This window comes from Rhyacophila brunnea, unplaced genomic scaffold (assembly GCF_057557595.1).
Source record: "Rhyacophila brunnea isolate RB1 unplaced genomic scaffold, BYU_Rbru_1.0 scaffold_17, whole genome shotgun sequence".
Classification (NCBI taxonomy): Eukaryota; Metazoa; Arthropoda; class Insecta; order Trichoptera; family Rhyacophilidae; genus Rhyacophila; species Rhyacophila brunnea.
In genome coordinates, this window is record NW_028232827.1 from 21,946,563 (window position 1) to 21,965,466 (window position 18,904).

Below are 18,904 nucleotides of genomic sequence, written 5' to 3' on the forward strand. Positions count from 1 at the left end.
CAATATTTAGTACATAATGTTATTTTTAATATGATTGCAATAATTAAGAAAGGTGCTTAAAATGTAGGTACTCAATATTACAAATTGGCCCATGAAACTGTAGATTTTGTTTTGATATTTATTCAAAACGCTCACTTCCGATGCTTTAATATATAGCTCCATGGTATTAATTGAGTAGAATAACTCTTAGTTTGCTGTAACTTACATTAACAAGTCGCTGAAGGGTTGCTACGTAAGAGTTCTCGCTGTGCACAATTGCGGCGACAATATGCCGCCTCTTGAGCTGTTGCGGGTTCAATCCTGGCGGAGGAGCAGGTAAGGCCGGAGGAGCTTGTCTCCGTTCCCACCGGGCCAGACCGCTTAACGTCCCCAGCCCACTCAGGACTGGTCCACACACCGTGTCTTCGTCAACCTGGGAATTCAATGAAAAACATGTAGGTTATGTATGTTGGCATTGTCATAAAATTACCGATATATGTGTCACCATAGACAAACGACTGACCAAAGATTTCGGACTAAAAATAGAAGGAGCCTTAATACGTTATTTATTTTCTGTTAATATATTTTGAAATTATTTAGCAAACGCATGAAGTATGGCTAAGTTGGTAAACTCTACAAATATGAAAATTGCTCAGTTGTCAATAGATTGCAGTTATAAACGGTTTTACACACATTTTACAGGATTTTTCAATTAAATAATAAAGCTGAAATGTAAACTGGCAAACACATGTCATAGGTAGCAGTAGTGTGAAGTTATCTCCAAATGAACCTGCAATGCGAAGTCAATTGTAGCGAATTTCATCAGTGGATCAGTGGTTTTTTTCGCTTTAATTTCCAAGAAGGAGGTTTTCAACATTGCGAGTGACAGATAATTTTTTTGAAGTTTTCGTCCAGCAATGAACTCGTGATATTTTGTTACAAGCTCACCTCCGGTAGCTGCGGCATTTTAGTAGGCGTAGGTTCAGCAGCGACATCGTACTGGTGCCCGGACCCCCGTCGCACGCTGAACCATCTACTCAGTCTTCCACCAGGTGACAGGTCCCCCGGGAGAGATGCGCAGTCCGGCGAGGAGACCGCTGCTCCCGAGGTGGCCACGTTGCCTCCACCGCCACCGCCCCCACCCCCACGCCATCTGTCGCAAAGGGTCCTGGCTTTGTTCAACGTATTTCGGAGTTGGCCATTACTTCTGGAAAGAAAGACAACCATCTTTGAAATTGCAGTTAAATAACATTGAATACAGGAGAGTCGATATAAGATTAGAAGCTCAGAGTAATGATAGAGAGCGCCTATTGCTCGGCGAAATGAAGCCGTGTTTCTTGCGTATAACGCATAGTAGAACCTCGATTTTAATATTATCAACTTAACTATGAAACGTTATACCATCGTGTTGCTTCTCAGTACGGCTACCAAATTTAAACACTAAAATAACTAAAAATAATTAATTACCACTAACTTTATATTCAACACAAAAACAATAAATTTCAGCAACACGTACTCGCAGTTTTTAAATGAATGTAATCACTAATCAGTCAAATTCATATTTACCGGCAACGTTTACAAACATATTTAATTCAGCCGTAGAAATTATATTTTACTCTAACGCATACTCCGGAGATATAAGCGTGCCGAATGCTTACTCACTCGCACTTATGGTTCGTTTTTGTTCAGGCCTTGATTAGAAGTATATTACATTAGATTTATTACACATTAGGTGGCCACAGACGTACAGTTTTCGTAGCAGGTTGAACATGGCACAGACAATAACTGTTCAATAACTGTACGTTAATGGACACACCACAGATCAGTTTAACTACCCCATTTAAATCTGTCGAACTGTCAACAGACGTGCCCATATACGTACAGTTATTGTCTGTGGCAGAGCAAGTGTCAAAAACTATGGAGGTTAGGTCCGCAGAGATATTACACAGGGGTGTATTGTTTAAATTAGTTTTAGGTAGGGTATACTTGAACGATATTGATACACGAATAATTTTACTTTGAATTTTTTATGGTTATAATTGTTTTTATTAGAAACAAATTGACGTAAAATACCCACCTATGACGTTGGTAAAATAAATCATGATTTCGCTAGTGGATTGTGTATTTTATCGATTCACCGAAACAATATTATACACATTCGTGTATATATAAAATATAATCTTTTATTTTGAATAAATTATTCCTTTTAATGGACAGTATTAATTAAGTAAGAAAACGGTAATATTTATAAAGGTATTGATTTTATATACAATAAATTTAAACATGCCACAAAATTATATTTACATCAATCATCAGTATAATAATTAATTACTATGATATTATTAAAATATATACTTAAATTTTATTTAGATTTACCGACATTGTCATTCACAATTAGGTATAATAATTTATGTTGTGAACGTCTAAAATTAATAATTTGTAATATTCACTACATACAATAAATAAAATTTGAGTACTGAGTTATTAGTCTATATTTTCACAATAACTGAATATTTATAATGCTCTCTAAAATTTTAAAATTTATATTATATTGTATAAAATAATATGTTTACATAAATAACTATAACTTTGTTTTACTCTCGTAAAAATAAATAAAATATAATATTTGCGATCTCCGCGTACATAATATTATTACATTTTTAATAATAAATGAATTTGTATTTTATAACAAGCAACACCAGCCGCAGTTGTATCGCGCGGTATATTCTACTTTACGTTACCAACATCTAACGTCACCCAAGAACTTTCGGCTAGTTGAAATTCCAACAGTTTTACAAAAACACGGGAGTGGGGGGTCGCTGGCAGTTTGAACCTGGCACACATCTGGCAGGTCGAAAACTGTCCGTCTATGGGCGCAGCAGATTATCTACCAAAGATAACCGTATGGCCGCCATTACGTATTAACTGGCATGTTCAACCTGTTACGAAAACTGTACGTCTGTGGCCAGCAATTCTGTTCACCGAGCGGTAGATATATTAGACAGCGGATTGGGAGTCGTCAATATAATATGACATCACAGCATAGAAAAAAGAGGGGTCAAATCACAGAACAGATTAAAAATAGAAATGTTAAAGCCATCGCCATGGACCAAAGTAATGAAGCAGGGTTGTTTATGGCCTAACCGCCATAAACCCCAAGTAAAAAAAACCGCGTGGACCAAGGCCTGAACAAAAACGATGCTGGAGTGCGAGTGAGAAAGTATTCGGCAACCTTACAATCTCTGCAACACGCGCTAGAGTAAGATAAAAGGTCTACATATTTGTGAGCTAGTTTCCAAAAGTATCGCCATCAAATCGGGGCGAAACGCTTCACATAGCGTCGATAACTTGCGAGCTCGTGTTGCTAAAATTGATATTTTTTGTGTTAAACATAAAGTCAGTGGTAAATATTTTAAGTTAATTAAGTAGAAAAGATGGTTCTGTGTGTTGTCTTAAAATATGGTAGCCATACTGATAAGCAATAAGATGGTATTACGTTTCATAGGTAAGTTGATACATGTACGTGATAATTTATTTGTATTTTATTATATATTTTAATATCAGTGACCTAGTGTTTCTTTAAAATAACTTAAATTATGGATATCTTTATCTAATGGTGGCATTTTGACCGCTTAAAAATACTATATAACGTAAAAAAATAGAAAATTATATTTTAATTCTGAGCGTCTAGTGCGAGCACTTTGGGCGAGCACTAGCAAAATGGTCTATGGTCTCGAACATTTGTAGACGAATGCGTTCGCTCGCCCACAGACCAAATGCAAGTCACGAGGCTTCATTCAGCATTGCAACGGGTGGCGTCTAGATGTATCTATAGTCTAAGGCGTGGACTGTACCCAAAGATTGAAAGCACGTTACATTAATTACATTAACGTGACAAACTAAAATGCATATTACGATACAGACGTAACTATTGAAAATAGCATATTCTTTAACACGTGTTTAAGGTTATCCCATATTGTTCCACACTCGAGATCTCCAGCCTGTTATACTTATAGCTACCACACCCAGTAGGGTAATCTTGTGTTCCCTAGAATTAATATAATGTGATAATTTGAGAAGAAAAAGTTAGGGGGGTTGTACAAAATGTAATGTCTGTAAAGTAACAAAACAAGAACAAATTTTTTCTAAGAATTTAAATTAAGATAATTAAATAAATAAGATAATGTTATACTGAAATCATTATTTTCGACAAATTTGTTTTTTAACAAATGGAGAGGTCATATTTTATGGATGACTACTTAATTCTATTTGTGGTGATGTTAGTTATTTTCAGTAGCGGAATTTTACTCAAGTTTTCACGATTTCTTGATCCTGATCATGAAATCCCAAGGCAATTAATTTATATGTATTTCATTGTAATTTATAATATTCGTTAAAATAGTGTTGAATTATTACACTTTATTAAAGCACTTTAAGATTTTAGAAGTAAGTTTTTCTAATTCAAATAAATAACTTTGTTTTGTCTTGTATCTAACTATATAATATTTAGTGGATTTTTTACTTTTCATCATAATACAGGGGATTGTAGTTTGAAGGTTGTTTTCATATTTTCCGAAGAAAGTTTTAAGTCAAGCATTCGTATTTATTTTCTCTGGATTATGAGATCACCAAGTTGTTTTACAAAACTAAAAATGTCTTCGCTACTCGACCAAAAAGTTAAAATATTTTGTTAGTTTTTTTTTTAGAAAATTTTCATTTGTTTCCTCCATTCCTGGCAACCTGAGAAAACAATCCTGAAACGCCTGGATTGAAAATTCTGTCTGTTTTCAAAATAGAACGCATTAAATAAGGTATTGCGAAAACATGTCGAAATAAAATCTTTCTTAGAATTTTGTATTGCCATTTTCTTGTATTAGGTAATACAAATATTAAACAAATTTTACATGTAATCAAATATCCAGGAAATAAAGGTCTACGTCTAATGAAGAAGGCAAAGTGTTCTACTTGTAATACGCTGGAAAATAGTGTAGGGAAAGCGATAGGTTTCGATAAGTAGGTACTAAATCAAAAGTCGAGAAATAATCATTACATTATATATTTGTCTTGATTTATATATCTATCTGTGACTCTGTTTGTAGCGCATAAGCTGCCTCTCTGACGCACGAACGCGTCTTTGTTGCGCGATCGCACAAGTAGAACACCCAAGTTGGATCTCTCTAATGCGCGCTGCACTTACTCACGTAATACGCATTTCACTCACATGTATTGGTATTCAAATAAAAGATGTCTTGAATCCGCCATTTTTTGCGTTGCACTGAAGTTCGCCGTCAATTTTAAGCGTATTTATACTCATTCATTAAATCATTTAGAATATGTATTATTTTGTAATTATATTGAAAATAATTGCAATCGCATGTTGAATTTGTATGAAAAGCGCGATATCGTCTGGTGTAACTTTCTTTATGGCCATTTTGTAAATTGTAAAACATAACACTCTTGAAGGCCCATTGAATTTTTGACGGTTCCCCGTGTTCAATAGACGAGCTTAATATTTATAAAATTATGTATTTTATAGGGTAGGCCAGTGGTAGAGCCAACCTTTGTCCGGGAGCTATATCGTGTGCGCTTTTTGCTTACGGATTCACCATGTTTTAGTTTAATCGTTAACAAAATAGCAGACACACTAAGCACGCGAAGTGAATATATTATTTAGTTTCTAATGAATGAAACAAGGTGAACAATTAAAATTCTCCTGCGGTGCTACTAAACATAGATAATGAAATAATTGTGTTCTTCTCTCATTATTTAGGTACTATTTACTAATTAAACGGAAGCATTTTTTCCTTTCAAATAATAGTAAACGCCTCCTGCCATATTACTGGTTTTTGGTATTTATTACAATTTAAATTTATTTATTTATATGAGTGAAATTTAAAAATTAGCTACAACCTCAAGACTAAGCCGGCTCTCACATCTAAACTCCACCGTCTGCAACGTGTCGAATACGTCGATGTGACGTTATCGTTATTCACAAAGCACACGTTGCCAAATGGAGCTCCGCAGATTGGTCGAATGCGACTTTTTAGTTTGAAAAAACATCTAGTGCTGTTATAAACAAATCAAATGCTTCTCGGGCTGCGAGTCGAAGACGCCAGAACGTATACGAATACCTACCTATACCGGCTCGCCGATCGCCACATTCAAACGTTTCGAAAGGTTACGTGCGACTGTCGCTAGGTAGCAGTGGCGAAGGGTGACTTTTGGAAAGAGGTAAGCTGTGGAGATCAGAGAAAAAGAGCACACTTGTCAGGTAACTTACGGGAAATAAGAAGATAATACTTACGATATTACTACTGATGAATAGGTGCACACTAATGAAAACGACACACTAGTCATAGGTTTCACCGCTGAATTTGTCAAATTATTTAAATCACTTATGGCAGTAGAATTCCACGCATACTTTCTTTACCAAACAATACGCATCGCCAACAAAAAATTTGTTTAATGTATAACTGCCAGTTAAAAACAAATATTTATCATATAAATTGTTGTGAAAATGTCTAATATAAGTTTTTTTGCTGTATTAAAATCTAAATGAACCCTTGGAAGGTCAAGCTTTGATAATTTTTAAATGCAATTGTTCGCACATTTTCTACCGGGACACTACACAATTTAATAAATAATTATATACTTAAAGCACTTGCGAATGATTTCGGTACAATATGAGATAATTTATCCACATTCAAAACACAGTAACACAATGAATTTTGTATTATAAAATAAACCTTTATCACCGCTTTGAAATGTCAAAATGACATAAACTGTGAATAGCATGTTATGTTTGTCTATGACTGAAGTAACCTAAATAATATTCGCGAATTAATACAATATTTATTTTTAATAACAATTTATAAATTATATGTGATCGAACACAATAGTTATTATTTTTTTAATCATCCTTATTATTTATTATTTGCTTTTAAAGATAAGCATAGACAATAAACAAATCAACATTTCGAATAAGCTTGTCTGTTTACGCTTCCGAGTCTCGAACAAAAACGCAGACATGCATGAAGTTAGCAACTGAATTGCGGTAGAAAATTCGGCTTGGATTATCGTTGAAATAATTCTAAAAATAGCACTCACATTGTGACGTTCCATCATTTATTTTTGATTCGAAACTTGACTAAATTAAAAGCTCTACTTATAAATAACGACGATAGATGGCAATCAATATTTTTATTATAACCTACAATGTCCTACAATATAGATATTTATTTATATAAATGAAATACTTGAAAATAGAAGGTAAGCTTTAAATAATCGCTTAGTATGGAGCCTTCGCCACTGCTAGGTAGAGTGCGCGGTCTTCATATTCAACACCGGATCGACGTTGCTAAAAGGTTTGATTTGTGGCTGTGCGGCAAACGAGGCGAGTTTAGATGTGAGAGCCGGCTTACAGCTCATGATATTAATAACATGTTTGAATATATTATTATCAAATATAAAGGTAAGATTAAGTGCACCGAATGAGCTAAACACACTCTATTTTAAGACTTCATATTATAAAGCAGTGACCACATAATATGCTCACCGTCACGCAAGTGGAATATATAGATATCCGACAACTGTAGACTTTCAATTCCAATTCATCAGTGAACAACAAATACGAACAGCGAATATTCATAAGTTGTACACAAAACGGAGACTGTATAGAGGCACTTTTTTTTTACGACAAACATCATAATATGATTTTTTCGAAAGACTACGGGACTATTTTCGATTTGTATATATATTATTATGGTATAGCATTGTGCGTACCCTCCAAAAAAATCAAAGACATTGCTCCCGCCAATTGGAATAATATTGACGAATCAAGACTGTATAAATATAAAAGGTTGGTACCTACTGGGTTAGGTATTTGGCAGCACGTCACCGATAGGCAATTAATCAACCATGTATATTGTACGGCGTCGTTGTAATAAAATATTCTGGTTGATTGGCTCTAAGTTTTCCTGATATTAATTTGGTAAGCCTGGTGGAAACTCGGTCAGCTATGTGCCTGAATTTTGTCCGGTCATGTGACAGAACAAAGAGCTTCAATATAGACATAATCAATAAAATAATTCTCATAGATAATAAGTTAGTGACCTGACATTGTATAAAACTAGTCAAGGACATTTTGATAACATTGTCACTTTTGTCATAGGATTCCTAAAGGGTAAGCCGGCTAGATTGGCTTCCGAAGATATCTGGATTCTGCAGTGTGTTTACTGGTAATATAAATTAAATAGCAGTAAACGTTGCGCCGTAAGAGATTTATTTTTATTTCTTCTACTTAGTCGACTCGGCTCCATCTCTTCAGGGCATGTAGACAGAAAAACTGTGGTACTCAATGTGGTCTGCTGATTTCGGAGTGGGCTATAATTATTTGTCGTCTTCGACCTTACCAAATCACACGAAGTCATCCATGTTATCGTCCTCCCTGCGGGCTATGTGGCCAAAAATATATTTTTAATAATAGGGTTTCTATTAGTGAAAAACATATATTTTAGATCTTCACTGGAATTTGAAGGAGGTAGGTAGACTGTAGAGGAAAGACAGATTCTTCTGGCATTTCGGCCACGAGAAATCACTTTGGAGCTGTGTTATTGTCATTTGAAAGTACCGATACCAACACCTAAATGTTCTTAAAAAAAAACTTATTCTTTCTGTTAGTATGTATATTACATTACCTTGCGGACGTAAAGAAATCTTCCTCTGTCTACTTGTTGATTGGATTATAGATATTATGATAATATATAATTACAACTTTAAACGCATTTCTAATGTATTTTTAGTTAATGATTTCTTCGAAGTATTTAACGCTACAAACATAATAGGGACATAATAATATATGATATATGTTTGGTTAATGGGACGTTAAATTATAGCGTATTGTTTGCTAGCAACTTGCTACCAAAATAATGAGAGATACACAATCATTCATTGCTTTCACCATTGGAGCATTAATAGCCTTGATAAAGTGTCGGCATGAGCCAGTAATTTTATTGTATCACTCGGAAATACGATTTCTCGACAGTGGTAGGTATAATTCTGCATACAATACAATATCATATGACATAACAACAAACTCTTCGTTAATTGACACCGATGCTACTCGGGTGCAATGATCGCACATGTAGTTTAATTGGACCCAGCGCTTGAATTGAGTGGTAGACTGGAAGACAAGAGATTTTCGACAATATTGTATACCTAGCGTTTACCTTGAAAAATACATTTTAATTACGAGCATACATAATGCATACAAGTGCAAATAAAGATAAATACAATACAATTGTATGCTTTAGATGGCGCAGCAATGGCAGGAGAAATCTACGCCTGATCGTGACCCGAGAACTAAAAGGTTCTAATTGGACAGCTGCAGCAAAACAGATATTAAAGTTTTAAATGCCGGTATTTTGAAAATAGTCACTGTTTTAATCATATTTTGATAGTATATTAAGTAAATTATGGTACCTACCTACGTTGATATTAAAAATATAAATACAAAAACTTTGAAACTAGATAACAAACTATAGTTGTCGCTAATGGAAAGTTGTGTGCTAATCAAATTTATTATCGTATGACTGAGAATATAATTTATTTTATAAAAAAATTGAAGACATCACCTATTACACAATTGTTAAAATTAAATGATTATTTCACAGTTTACCAATGGAATATCATAAACTATACACTTTTAAAATCAAAATGTGGCTAAGAATTTCTGTGTTTTCTTAATAATGATTACGATTTTTGAATTTTAAAAAATGGCTGTAATTTAAAATATATATATATATAAATGGAGAATAAATAGACAAGTGGGTGAGCAACTAAGTCTATCTCTTGAAATAAACATCAATTAACGGTGGTATGTGTGGTAAGACTCGCAGGACTGATACGATACTGATACGGATACTGATACGGAGTACATTTGGGCGCCAGGATAGTATCTTCAAAAATTACCTCCCATTGTGCCTTAAGCGTAAAGTGTTCTATGTGTACTACCACTTACCTGTGCTCATGTATAGAATATGTAAAACATGGACCCTTAATGTAAAAGAAATCCAAAGAATACACGAGTAGTGCAACGTGATATGGAAATGTGCATGTTAGGCATAAAGCGAAAAGACTACAAAAGAAACCAATGGATAAGGAGGAAGACGTACGCGATGTAATATAGGTAGAGACCAAAGAGATGAAATGATAATGGGCTGAACATATTGCTCAGCGAGTGGATACACGTTGTACAAATGCAGTCATACAGTGGTAACCAAGGCATAATGGTCACAGGAACGACCTTAAATTTGCAGGATCTACGAACTCACAAAGTTCGGTGGATGTAGGTACGTGGCAGTCAAGAACTAAGGACCAAGCAAGGGATGCCTTCACCCAGCAGAGGATCGACCCTGGCTAATGATGATAGGCTATAATATATTGATAGGTATCTATCTCAATTTACAAAAGTTTTATTCAATTAATGTAACACGTATTTATAATAATATCGAGGGCGTTATAAACATTAATTGTTTGGTAGTTATTTGCGGGGTTAGATTGTATAGAATTTTATTTCAGATAAAAAGACGTTAACACTTGATGAAGTAACCACTTTTTTCGTTGGTCTATAATGATTAATAAATATATCAACGACACAATTTATTTCCAGTTCGTGCACTGGATGCACAGCGCATGTCACAAGTCCTTTGATTATCCTTTGGCGCCAATTAACGCAATGACAATTTTAAACGATGTTACATTACAGAATCAACCCTCACGTACATATTGTATAATAATTTTAATATATTATATACGAGTATAATTTACCGACAGTTTGAAAATGCCATATCATGTCAAAGTCATGACATTATGGGTATCATTCTTTCTATCAGAATTAGTTCAATTATGAGGGAAATGAATAGTAGCTATAGTGACATGTTTTCATAATATAATTATATAGCATTTGTATTTCATAGAAATTTCGGCAATATCAAAAAACTTTATGACTTTGTTCTAAAACTAAACGATTGTTATAAAGTTGTAGTACCTAATGAATATTATACACAAAAAAATGTTGTAAAATGCACGAGAACTTCACGGAAAATAGGCTAGTTGGAATTACGAAATGAAATTTTGGCGTTAATTTTCTGTCTTGAAAATAATAAAACGAATTGAAACCAAAATGTTCTTATTTCAAACTTTGACGTTTATAAAATATGAGAAATGTTGCCGTCTGAAATAATTAAATTTTATAAATATTTCTTTGCTAGGAAATACTTACTTATCTACGCTATCAAAATTTATCGGGATCCACGGAGCTTATAAATATAATAATTAAATTAATTTAACGGAGTGTTTAAATCTTAATTTCTACCGTTAGGTGGGGCTGTGGGTTACAGTGTTCCCACTGAAGTGTTGCCCAGTTGAATGAATTAATTACTTAAATTTAAGAATATGTTCGTAACGGGGCATGGCTAGATAATGGATAGAATGTGTGCCCGTGAATGACAAAAGATAAAACGGCCTCTCTTCGCGGCGTACATTTTAGTATTTTAACAGCGGGTAACATTTGACATTCGATTCATAACTTCAAACATGGCGGTCAAAGCAAGCGGCTGTCAATATGTTGAAAAGAAGAAGAGGATAATAATGAAAATGTAACGGATCGGAAAGCCGCAAAAGCGTTTGACAAAAAATCCGATAGCGATGTGGTAGCAGGTCACCATAAATGACAGAATATTATGGGAACGAAAACATTAGCACAGGCGTACGTCGGTTTCTTTTTCTCATCAGATGTAGCATAATATGCATAGGTATATGGATGCTTTTTTATTTAAATAAAATTTGCTGTTATTAATTCAATTAACAGTTACAGTTACAGTAACTGTTGTCAAGTCATATTCAAGGGTTGGGAAGGAGGTGAAATAGTAGATGTAGAAACTACCAAAATATGCGGATTTTTCACAATATGAGTGTAAACATTCAAAAATTTAAAAAAAACTTTCAATTGTGGTTTATCACACATTTTATAGCTAGGGGGTTTCCAAAGCTGTCACTTCTTTTAACTTTCAAGCAACTATAATTAATATTTCGGTTTGCGTCCAAACAAACATATGAGGGCTCGCACATCAGAACTCGCCGCATGCGTCTTACGACGAATTCGTCGATGTGACGTCATCGTAAACCAAGAAACAAACGTTATCAAATGGAGCTTCGCAGATTGGCCGATGCAACTGCAACTCTGCGACCCTGCGACATTCGTCTAGTTGCATTGGCCAAAGCCTGCATGTCGATGTCCGGCCAATATCGACTCCGCGCATGCACACAGCTGCAGAATCGGGCGAATCGGCCATTTCTCTCCAGACTGTCGCTGCGTTTGGTAGAGCTAGAGCTAGCAGCGCTAGGCAGATGTGCGAGGTTGTGATCGTGCAACATTCGCCGGCAGTCTCGAAGGTTTTAATTTATGGCCGTCAGGCACACAAGGCGAGTTGTGATGTGCGAGCCGGCTATTGTTACGAGTACCTTGCAAAAATATTTTGAAGTTTTTTTTAACCTTGTCCGATCCTAAGAAGATCATACATATTATTATGGGCTTTTCTTTGAATTAGAATGGAGGTTTGTATTACCCGACAGATTTTTTTTTGTTTTTACGAGAAATCGATTTCTATATTTAAATGTGAAACAACTTGTAATTAGTTACATGCAAAAATATGGAAATTAAAAAAGAATATGACATTATTATTTATTCGCACTTACTATGGTTTTATACTCACAGTACGAGTTATAATAAGTAGTGTAACATTTATCATCCCTAAGTAGTATCACTATAATAATTAACATTAATTGTATAGTTGTTTGTTATCTTTAGAGAATAATGGTGACAGTATAATATGAGGTTTAGAATATCTGAAATAACTAGCAGTCGTCCTCCCACACACAATTTGAAGTCGCTTAGGTCCCTTCACACCAAAGTACAAACTGAATTACCGTAAAATAAAAAGATACTTTTATCTTGTGAGAATAAGCTCGTTAAAAATCACTCGAAGCAAACAATGTCTATGTAAAATAACTAAAACGTACTAGGCATCATCGACACGCAATCAAAGGCCGACAGTAAGTCAGTGACGCTGCAGTACCCTCACTAAGTAGAAACCTCTTATCGTTTTTTTAGAAGTGTTAGGTTAGGTTAGGTAATTTGTACAAAGACGCGTCATCAAAACTGAATGGCGAGTCCTAATCTCTTTAGAGAACGTTTCCATGTTCCCCTACTTTTGGCGAATATCTATTGTAAGGTCCTTTTAAGCCGGCTCGCACATCACAACTCGCCTTGTGTGCCTGACGGCCATAAATTAAAACCTTCGAGACTGCCGGCGAATGTTGCACGATCACAACCTCGCACATCTGCCTAGCGCTGCTAGCTCTAGCTCTACCAAACGCAGCGACAGTCTGGAGAGAAATGGCCGATTCGCCCGATTCTGCAGCTGTGTGCATGCGCGGAGTCGATATTGGCCGGACATCGACATGCAGGCTTTGGCCAATGCAACTAGACGAATGTCGCAGGGTCGCAGAGTTGCAGTTGCATCGGCCAATCTGCGAAGCTCCATTTGATAACGTTTGTTTCTTGGTTTACGATGACGTCACATCGACGAATTCTTCGTAAGACGCATGCGGCGAGTTCTGATGTGCGAGCCCTCTAAACGTCAGTTATGTTGTCCGTTCAATCGAGGTTTCCGTTTTGGTCCGTTCAGTTTTGAATCGGCGGTGTATTCAGACGATCAGTTTAGTTATCCTTTCAGTCTCAGTTGACAGTTCCGTTGGGAAACAGCGATGTATATTTACGTATTTTTATCCACTAAAAATGAATATTATTCTATAATACAGTATCTACCTATATTTGAAGAAATAATATTTCGATCGAAATTAGATTAGTACCTAGTATTATAGTAATATACACGTCATTTTAACTGATAACTCTAAAACTGATACGATAACTGACGGAAAATCCATCAGTCACACACCTGGTATTAACAGTGGAAGAAAATTTAATAGATGTGAAAAACGAACATGTGCACAAAGCCTCATTTTATGAGCTAGAGTTGTTAGAATTTTGGATGGTCGTAGCTAGAGTTGGGTTTCGGGAATTCTCGAGAAATTTTCGAGATTTTCCATCCCGAATCTCGAGAATTGAAATTTTTAACATTTCGGGAAATCCCGGATCTCGAGAATCTTTTCTCGGGATTCGGGATTTCTTTATTATCAAATATTAATTGAAAAACGATTTTCTATACGAAAAAATTGGACAGAAAACACAAAACGTTCAAAGACTGATCGGGGCATTTAACAGAATTAAGCAAAAAATTAGCAATGGAATTTTGTGTCAGAAGCGTACGCGATTGTCAGACTCAGCAATTGACAGTCTGTGTTTTTTGAAATTCCATTTTAATAAGTAATGTTTTGAATTATTTCTGTTTTCCTACTTCTATTTTGTTTGTCTTACATAAATAAAAAAATCGTATTTTTTTGGAATTTGTCTGTTTTTAGGATTTCTACTGTTTTTTTTTTTTTATTTCCCGATATCTCGAGAATTCTTTTCCGGGAATCCCGAATCCCGAGAATTCAAAATTTCATCATTTCGGGAAATCCCGAATCTCGATATTGATATTTTCTCGGGAAATACCCAACTTTAGTCGTAGCTATGGGAGTTCGATGTCGATAAAAGTATATTATTGTATTGTTTCAGGTATTTTTATTTGTACCCCTAAACAAATTCCCCATCACGGTGTCGTGACGTAAAAAAAGTTTGGTTGACAATGATTTAGGTTTTTGTACTGATTGCTCTAGTATTTATGTTGACACCGTCCAACCACCAAAGTTTAAGCCCAACAGTCGACCTAGGATTGCCCGGCTATATATTTATCAAGTACGCGGATTCTCAATCCGAAACACGGAAAAATTGACATTTTCAAGGATCTTGAACCACATCTCCACTCTCCGAGATCTGCAGGCTAATATGTACACCAATTGTTCACATCATGAAACAAGCAGCAGTCTTCTTCTTCATTATCTATAAAACCATATCCAGAATATCAAATTGGAGTATAATGTTTGCACCCTTTCACATCGTGCAAAATAATTGAGAAAATACACCATCGAGCCATAAATGCAGCTGGTTCATGGGAAAGCTACTCGAAAGGGTGGATTTCCATTGTCTATCAAGATTTACGCAAAACCAAACTTTATACCGTCAGTCGTAACGATTCTAATTATGCACAAAACTGTTTTATTCGGCGCTCTTGTTTAAATTACAATATGTATTTCTCAACCGTTGATCCTTTTAATAATTCACCTGTTTCATTTAAATGCGCCATCTCCACAATTTTGTAAAAATAGATATATTATATACTTACATATTTTTTTAAAATAATGTTACTTTTTTGTTTATAATTTAATTATTTATTATTCTCCATCATTTTTCTCATGTAATTTTTTTATATTTATGTTATTCTTACTCTCTATCTTGTTAGGCTCAACTATATTATAATTTATACATGGAAACTTTGCTGGTTGCAATAACTTTTCATTATTATATTAAAAAAATTTGTAATCAATATGTAACTGTTTGTTTCCTTAATAAATAAAATTAAAAAAAATACAAAAACGCGTTTTCATCTTGACGCATGCATCGTGCTTTTCAACGTCTAAATTGATAATCAATAATTTTATTATTGTGTGCTTTTTTAACCGATTTCTTCCTAACGGACCATCGTATTCATCGGTCTATAAACACATATAATACTGTATAGATAGAATATAATCTTTATAACATGCAACTGCTCACTTATATTACCGAGGCTTGCTTAGAACCCAAAATAGATTATATTATTTTCTTCCCGCATAACTAGGTAATAAAAAAGCCAGAATAAGATTCTCTTCATGTTTCCCAATTAACACTAAAGCGTTAGGAATTAATATTCTTCGGGTGGTTGAATGAGAAATACTTGATATAAATTGTATTTTTAATGAATTTAAATACTTCAGACGTTCATCTGTAGACTTGTGGGAAAGTAACAAATTGTCCATTAATTAAAAGTTATTCACAGATCGTTAACTACGTAAATACGATTTTGAAAACGAATAGGTATAAGGTATGTACAATACATTTAGGTACATGAACTCTGGGTTAAATAATCTTACGATTTACAAAATAAAATTTGATCTGGGTAGTCCGTAATTTAAGCAATGTAATGGTGAGATTTCACTGAATGGCTCGATCGAACAAGCGGATCCGAAAATGAAATTGTTGAATCTATGTTAAAATGTCCGCATATTGTATTTTAAGCGGATTCCGCGGATTACATGATCACTCGGTCGTTTGTTTGAGTCAATGTAGATTGATCCTTAAAAGATTGGAGACAAATGATGCAATGTGCTTTACAGCAAAGAATCCATTTTGGTTAGAAGTTTAAGGTATTCGTGATAAACGAAATATCTCAAGATTTATAATGGGTACATTTAGATACCACTCGTCAATAATAATCGGCAGTTCCATAATATTATAAAACTTTTTGTAGTGTGCACAAAACAATATAAGTCGAAAGTATCAAGATAAGGGAGGGATTTTTTATAAAACTAATCAATTTTAAGTTATTCTGATAGTTGCAATTGTGTCTTCATAAAAATAGGTGAGTACATAAAATGTCATTCATATTATTTACCAATTTGTTTTCAACGTGAACTGGTATTATTTTACTTACCGACTATACTTAGATAGAGTATGCGTTTTATAGCATTTTTTTGCACTTTTAACTACACTGATACGCCTCTTTGCCTGATTACCTCGCATACAATTAGATCAAAGATATTCACATGTAAGTATAATAAAAAAATAAATACATTATATATATATATTTTTTTTTTAAATATCCTAATAATATCCTAGAGCCAGAGTGCAAAGTTATGAAGCATACTATACTTAGGTACTCTACCTCTGATGCGATAGAATTAAAATTTTATATAAGAGACAAAAAGTTGATTTGGTAGGTACTGTTCGGTTATACGGAATACAGCGGAAAACGCATTTTGAAAATAGCCTTATCGGCTTTACTTATTATCAGTTTATCACTGGATTATTTGTTAGTTTGGGTTAGTTTAGGTAAGGTTAGGTTAGGTTTGGTTAGGTTAACCTAACAAATAATCCAGTTTATCGGCTATTTTCAAAATGCGTTTTCCGCTGTATTCCGTATAACCGAACAGTACCGTTGATTTATATAAATAACTGAGGGGCTCGTCATCATCGAGTATTTGTAATAGCTGCGATATGATAGATTCGTACATTGGAGGTATTATGGAAACTTGTGAATCTATAATCTAAGCTTGTGAATAAAAATAACAAAATTGTCACATTAGATGTTTTGAATAGCTCGACTACATTATACAGTAGGTATTTCTCATCGATCTTTAAAAGCTCAAAATATACAAATGAACTACGTAATTTACCCAAATGTGGAGGGACTAAAATTTCTATCAAATGATTTTTTATGCTCGACAAAAAATACTCTGTTGGAAGTGTATTTACAACAACTAGAAGTTCGATTCTAATATTTTTTTTCCGACCATGTCCGATACTGATAGGATCATATGGGCCTCCACAGAGTGGAGGTTTGTATTGACAGATTTTGTTTTTTACGAGAAATGGATGTCAGCCACTTGCTCAACCTATTAGGTCCATACCCTGACACACACAAATTGAAAAATAATATGTGTACTTGCCAGACCCAGGATTCGAACCTGGGACCCACGGCTTTATAGTCCAACGCTTATGCCGCGCGGCCACCGTGGGCTTATGTGGGAATATACTTAGATACTTATTAGATTAGTTGTCTGAAAAATGTTATTTGCTTGCGACACTACTTATCTCTCGTATCCAGTTATAATTGAATAGGCTGTGTGGTGTACCGTCCCACGCAGTCACGCTGAGGAATAGGACTGTAGCTAAGTGATGCATCATCACTCTTTCACCATCTCTCACACACGGTGATGTGATTCATCATGCCAGTTGAGATGTCACCCATTGTGGAGGAGGATTAGGTCGTGAGAAACTAAACGCAGGTATTTATAGCGTCCAATGAAATGTTAAACAAGTACATAATATTGTTAATTCATTAGCAAAATTGTAAATGTGAATCAGTTTAAAATGGAATTGATTATTAACAATTCGGCTATTCCAAAATATAAACAGGAGAAGTTCTTTGAATTTTGTGTTTAATTATTGTTCGTATCTTCAATAAAAAAAAAGTCTTTAAAAAGTTGTTAGTAAAATAATACCAATGTTAAACTAGGTACATTCATAATAATTATTATGACACATTAAAGCTGTAAACACGTTATACATGGCATTTACCTGAAAATGATTTTGAAGATACTTACCTAATGAATTTTTAAATTAGAATACCTATCTACTTGTATTTTTAGAGTATATAATGTTCATTTTTCAAAAGGAAACCCGGAGAAATGCTCTTGTACGTTAAATTAATATGACATATTCAGTGCCTACTTACATGGAAGTACAGACCTACAAACTTATCTGGAGAATGAGATGGGGGAGCCACTACTACCCAACTACCAATCCCCAAATACCCAAAACTACCCAATCACAACTCGTAACTGGACAAAATCTGACATTCGGATGACGTTTTTTAATATGGCGTCCTATGGTAGTTTGTAGTTCCATTTTTGGCCATTCCCCAGATAATTTTGTAGGTCTGTATGCTATATTTTATGATAGGCGAACGGATTTGAAAATCGAATTTTAGCGACGCCATTTTGTCTCCTGTCATCGATAAACAAAATGTCCTCGCATTGCCTTTCAATCACGATTTGTACAATGTTAATAAAGTACGATTTTAATGAGTTCGCAAGTAAGGTG

General features: G+C 34.6%; 1 protein-coding gene across 6 annotated transcripts in view; it reads right to left on the minus strand.

Moving 5' to 3' along the window:
- LOC147073836 (rho guanine nucleotide exchange factor 10-like protein) overlaps positions 1 to 18,904 on the minus strand; it is a 532,434-nt gene that overhangs the window by 10,668 nt on the left and 502,862 nt on the right. For 3 of the 6 annotated variants that reach the window (XM_085944723.1, XM_085944725.1, XM_085944727.1), the window contains 2 exons: positions 928 to 1,186; positions 206 to 412 (listed from right to left, as the gene is read on the minus strand). In XM_085944723.1, the coding sequence (XP_085800849.1) occupies positions 206 to 412; positions 928 to 1,186 (466 nt within the window). The remainder of the gene's footprint in view (positions 1 to 205; positions 413 to 927; positions 1,187 to 18,904) is intronic. The other 3 variants (XM_085944728.1, XM_085944726.1, XM_085944724.1) reach the window with 1 other exon arrangement.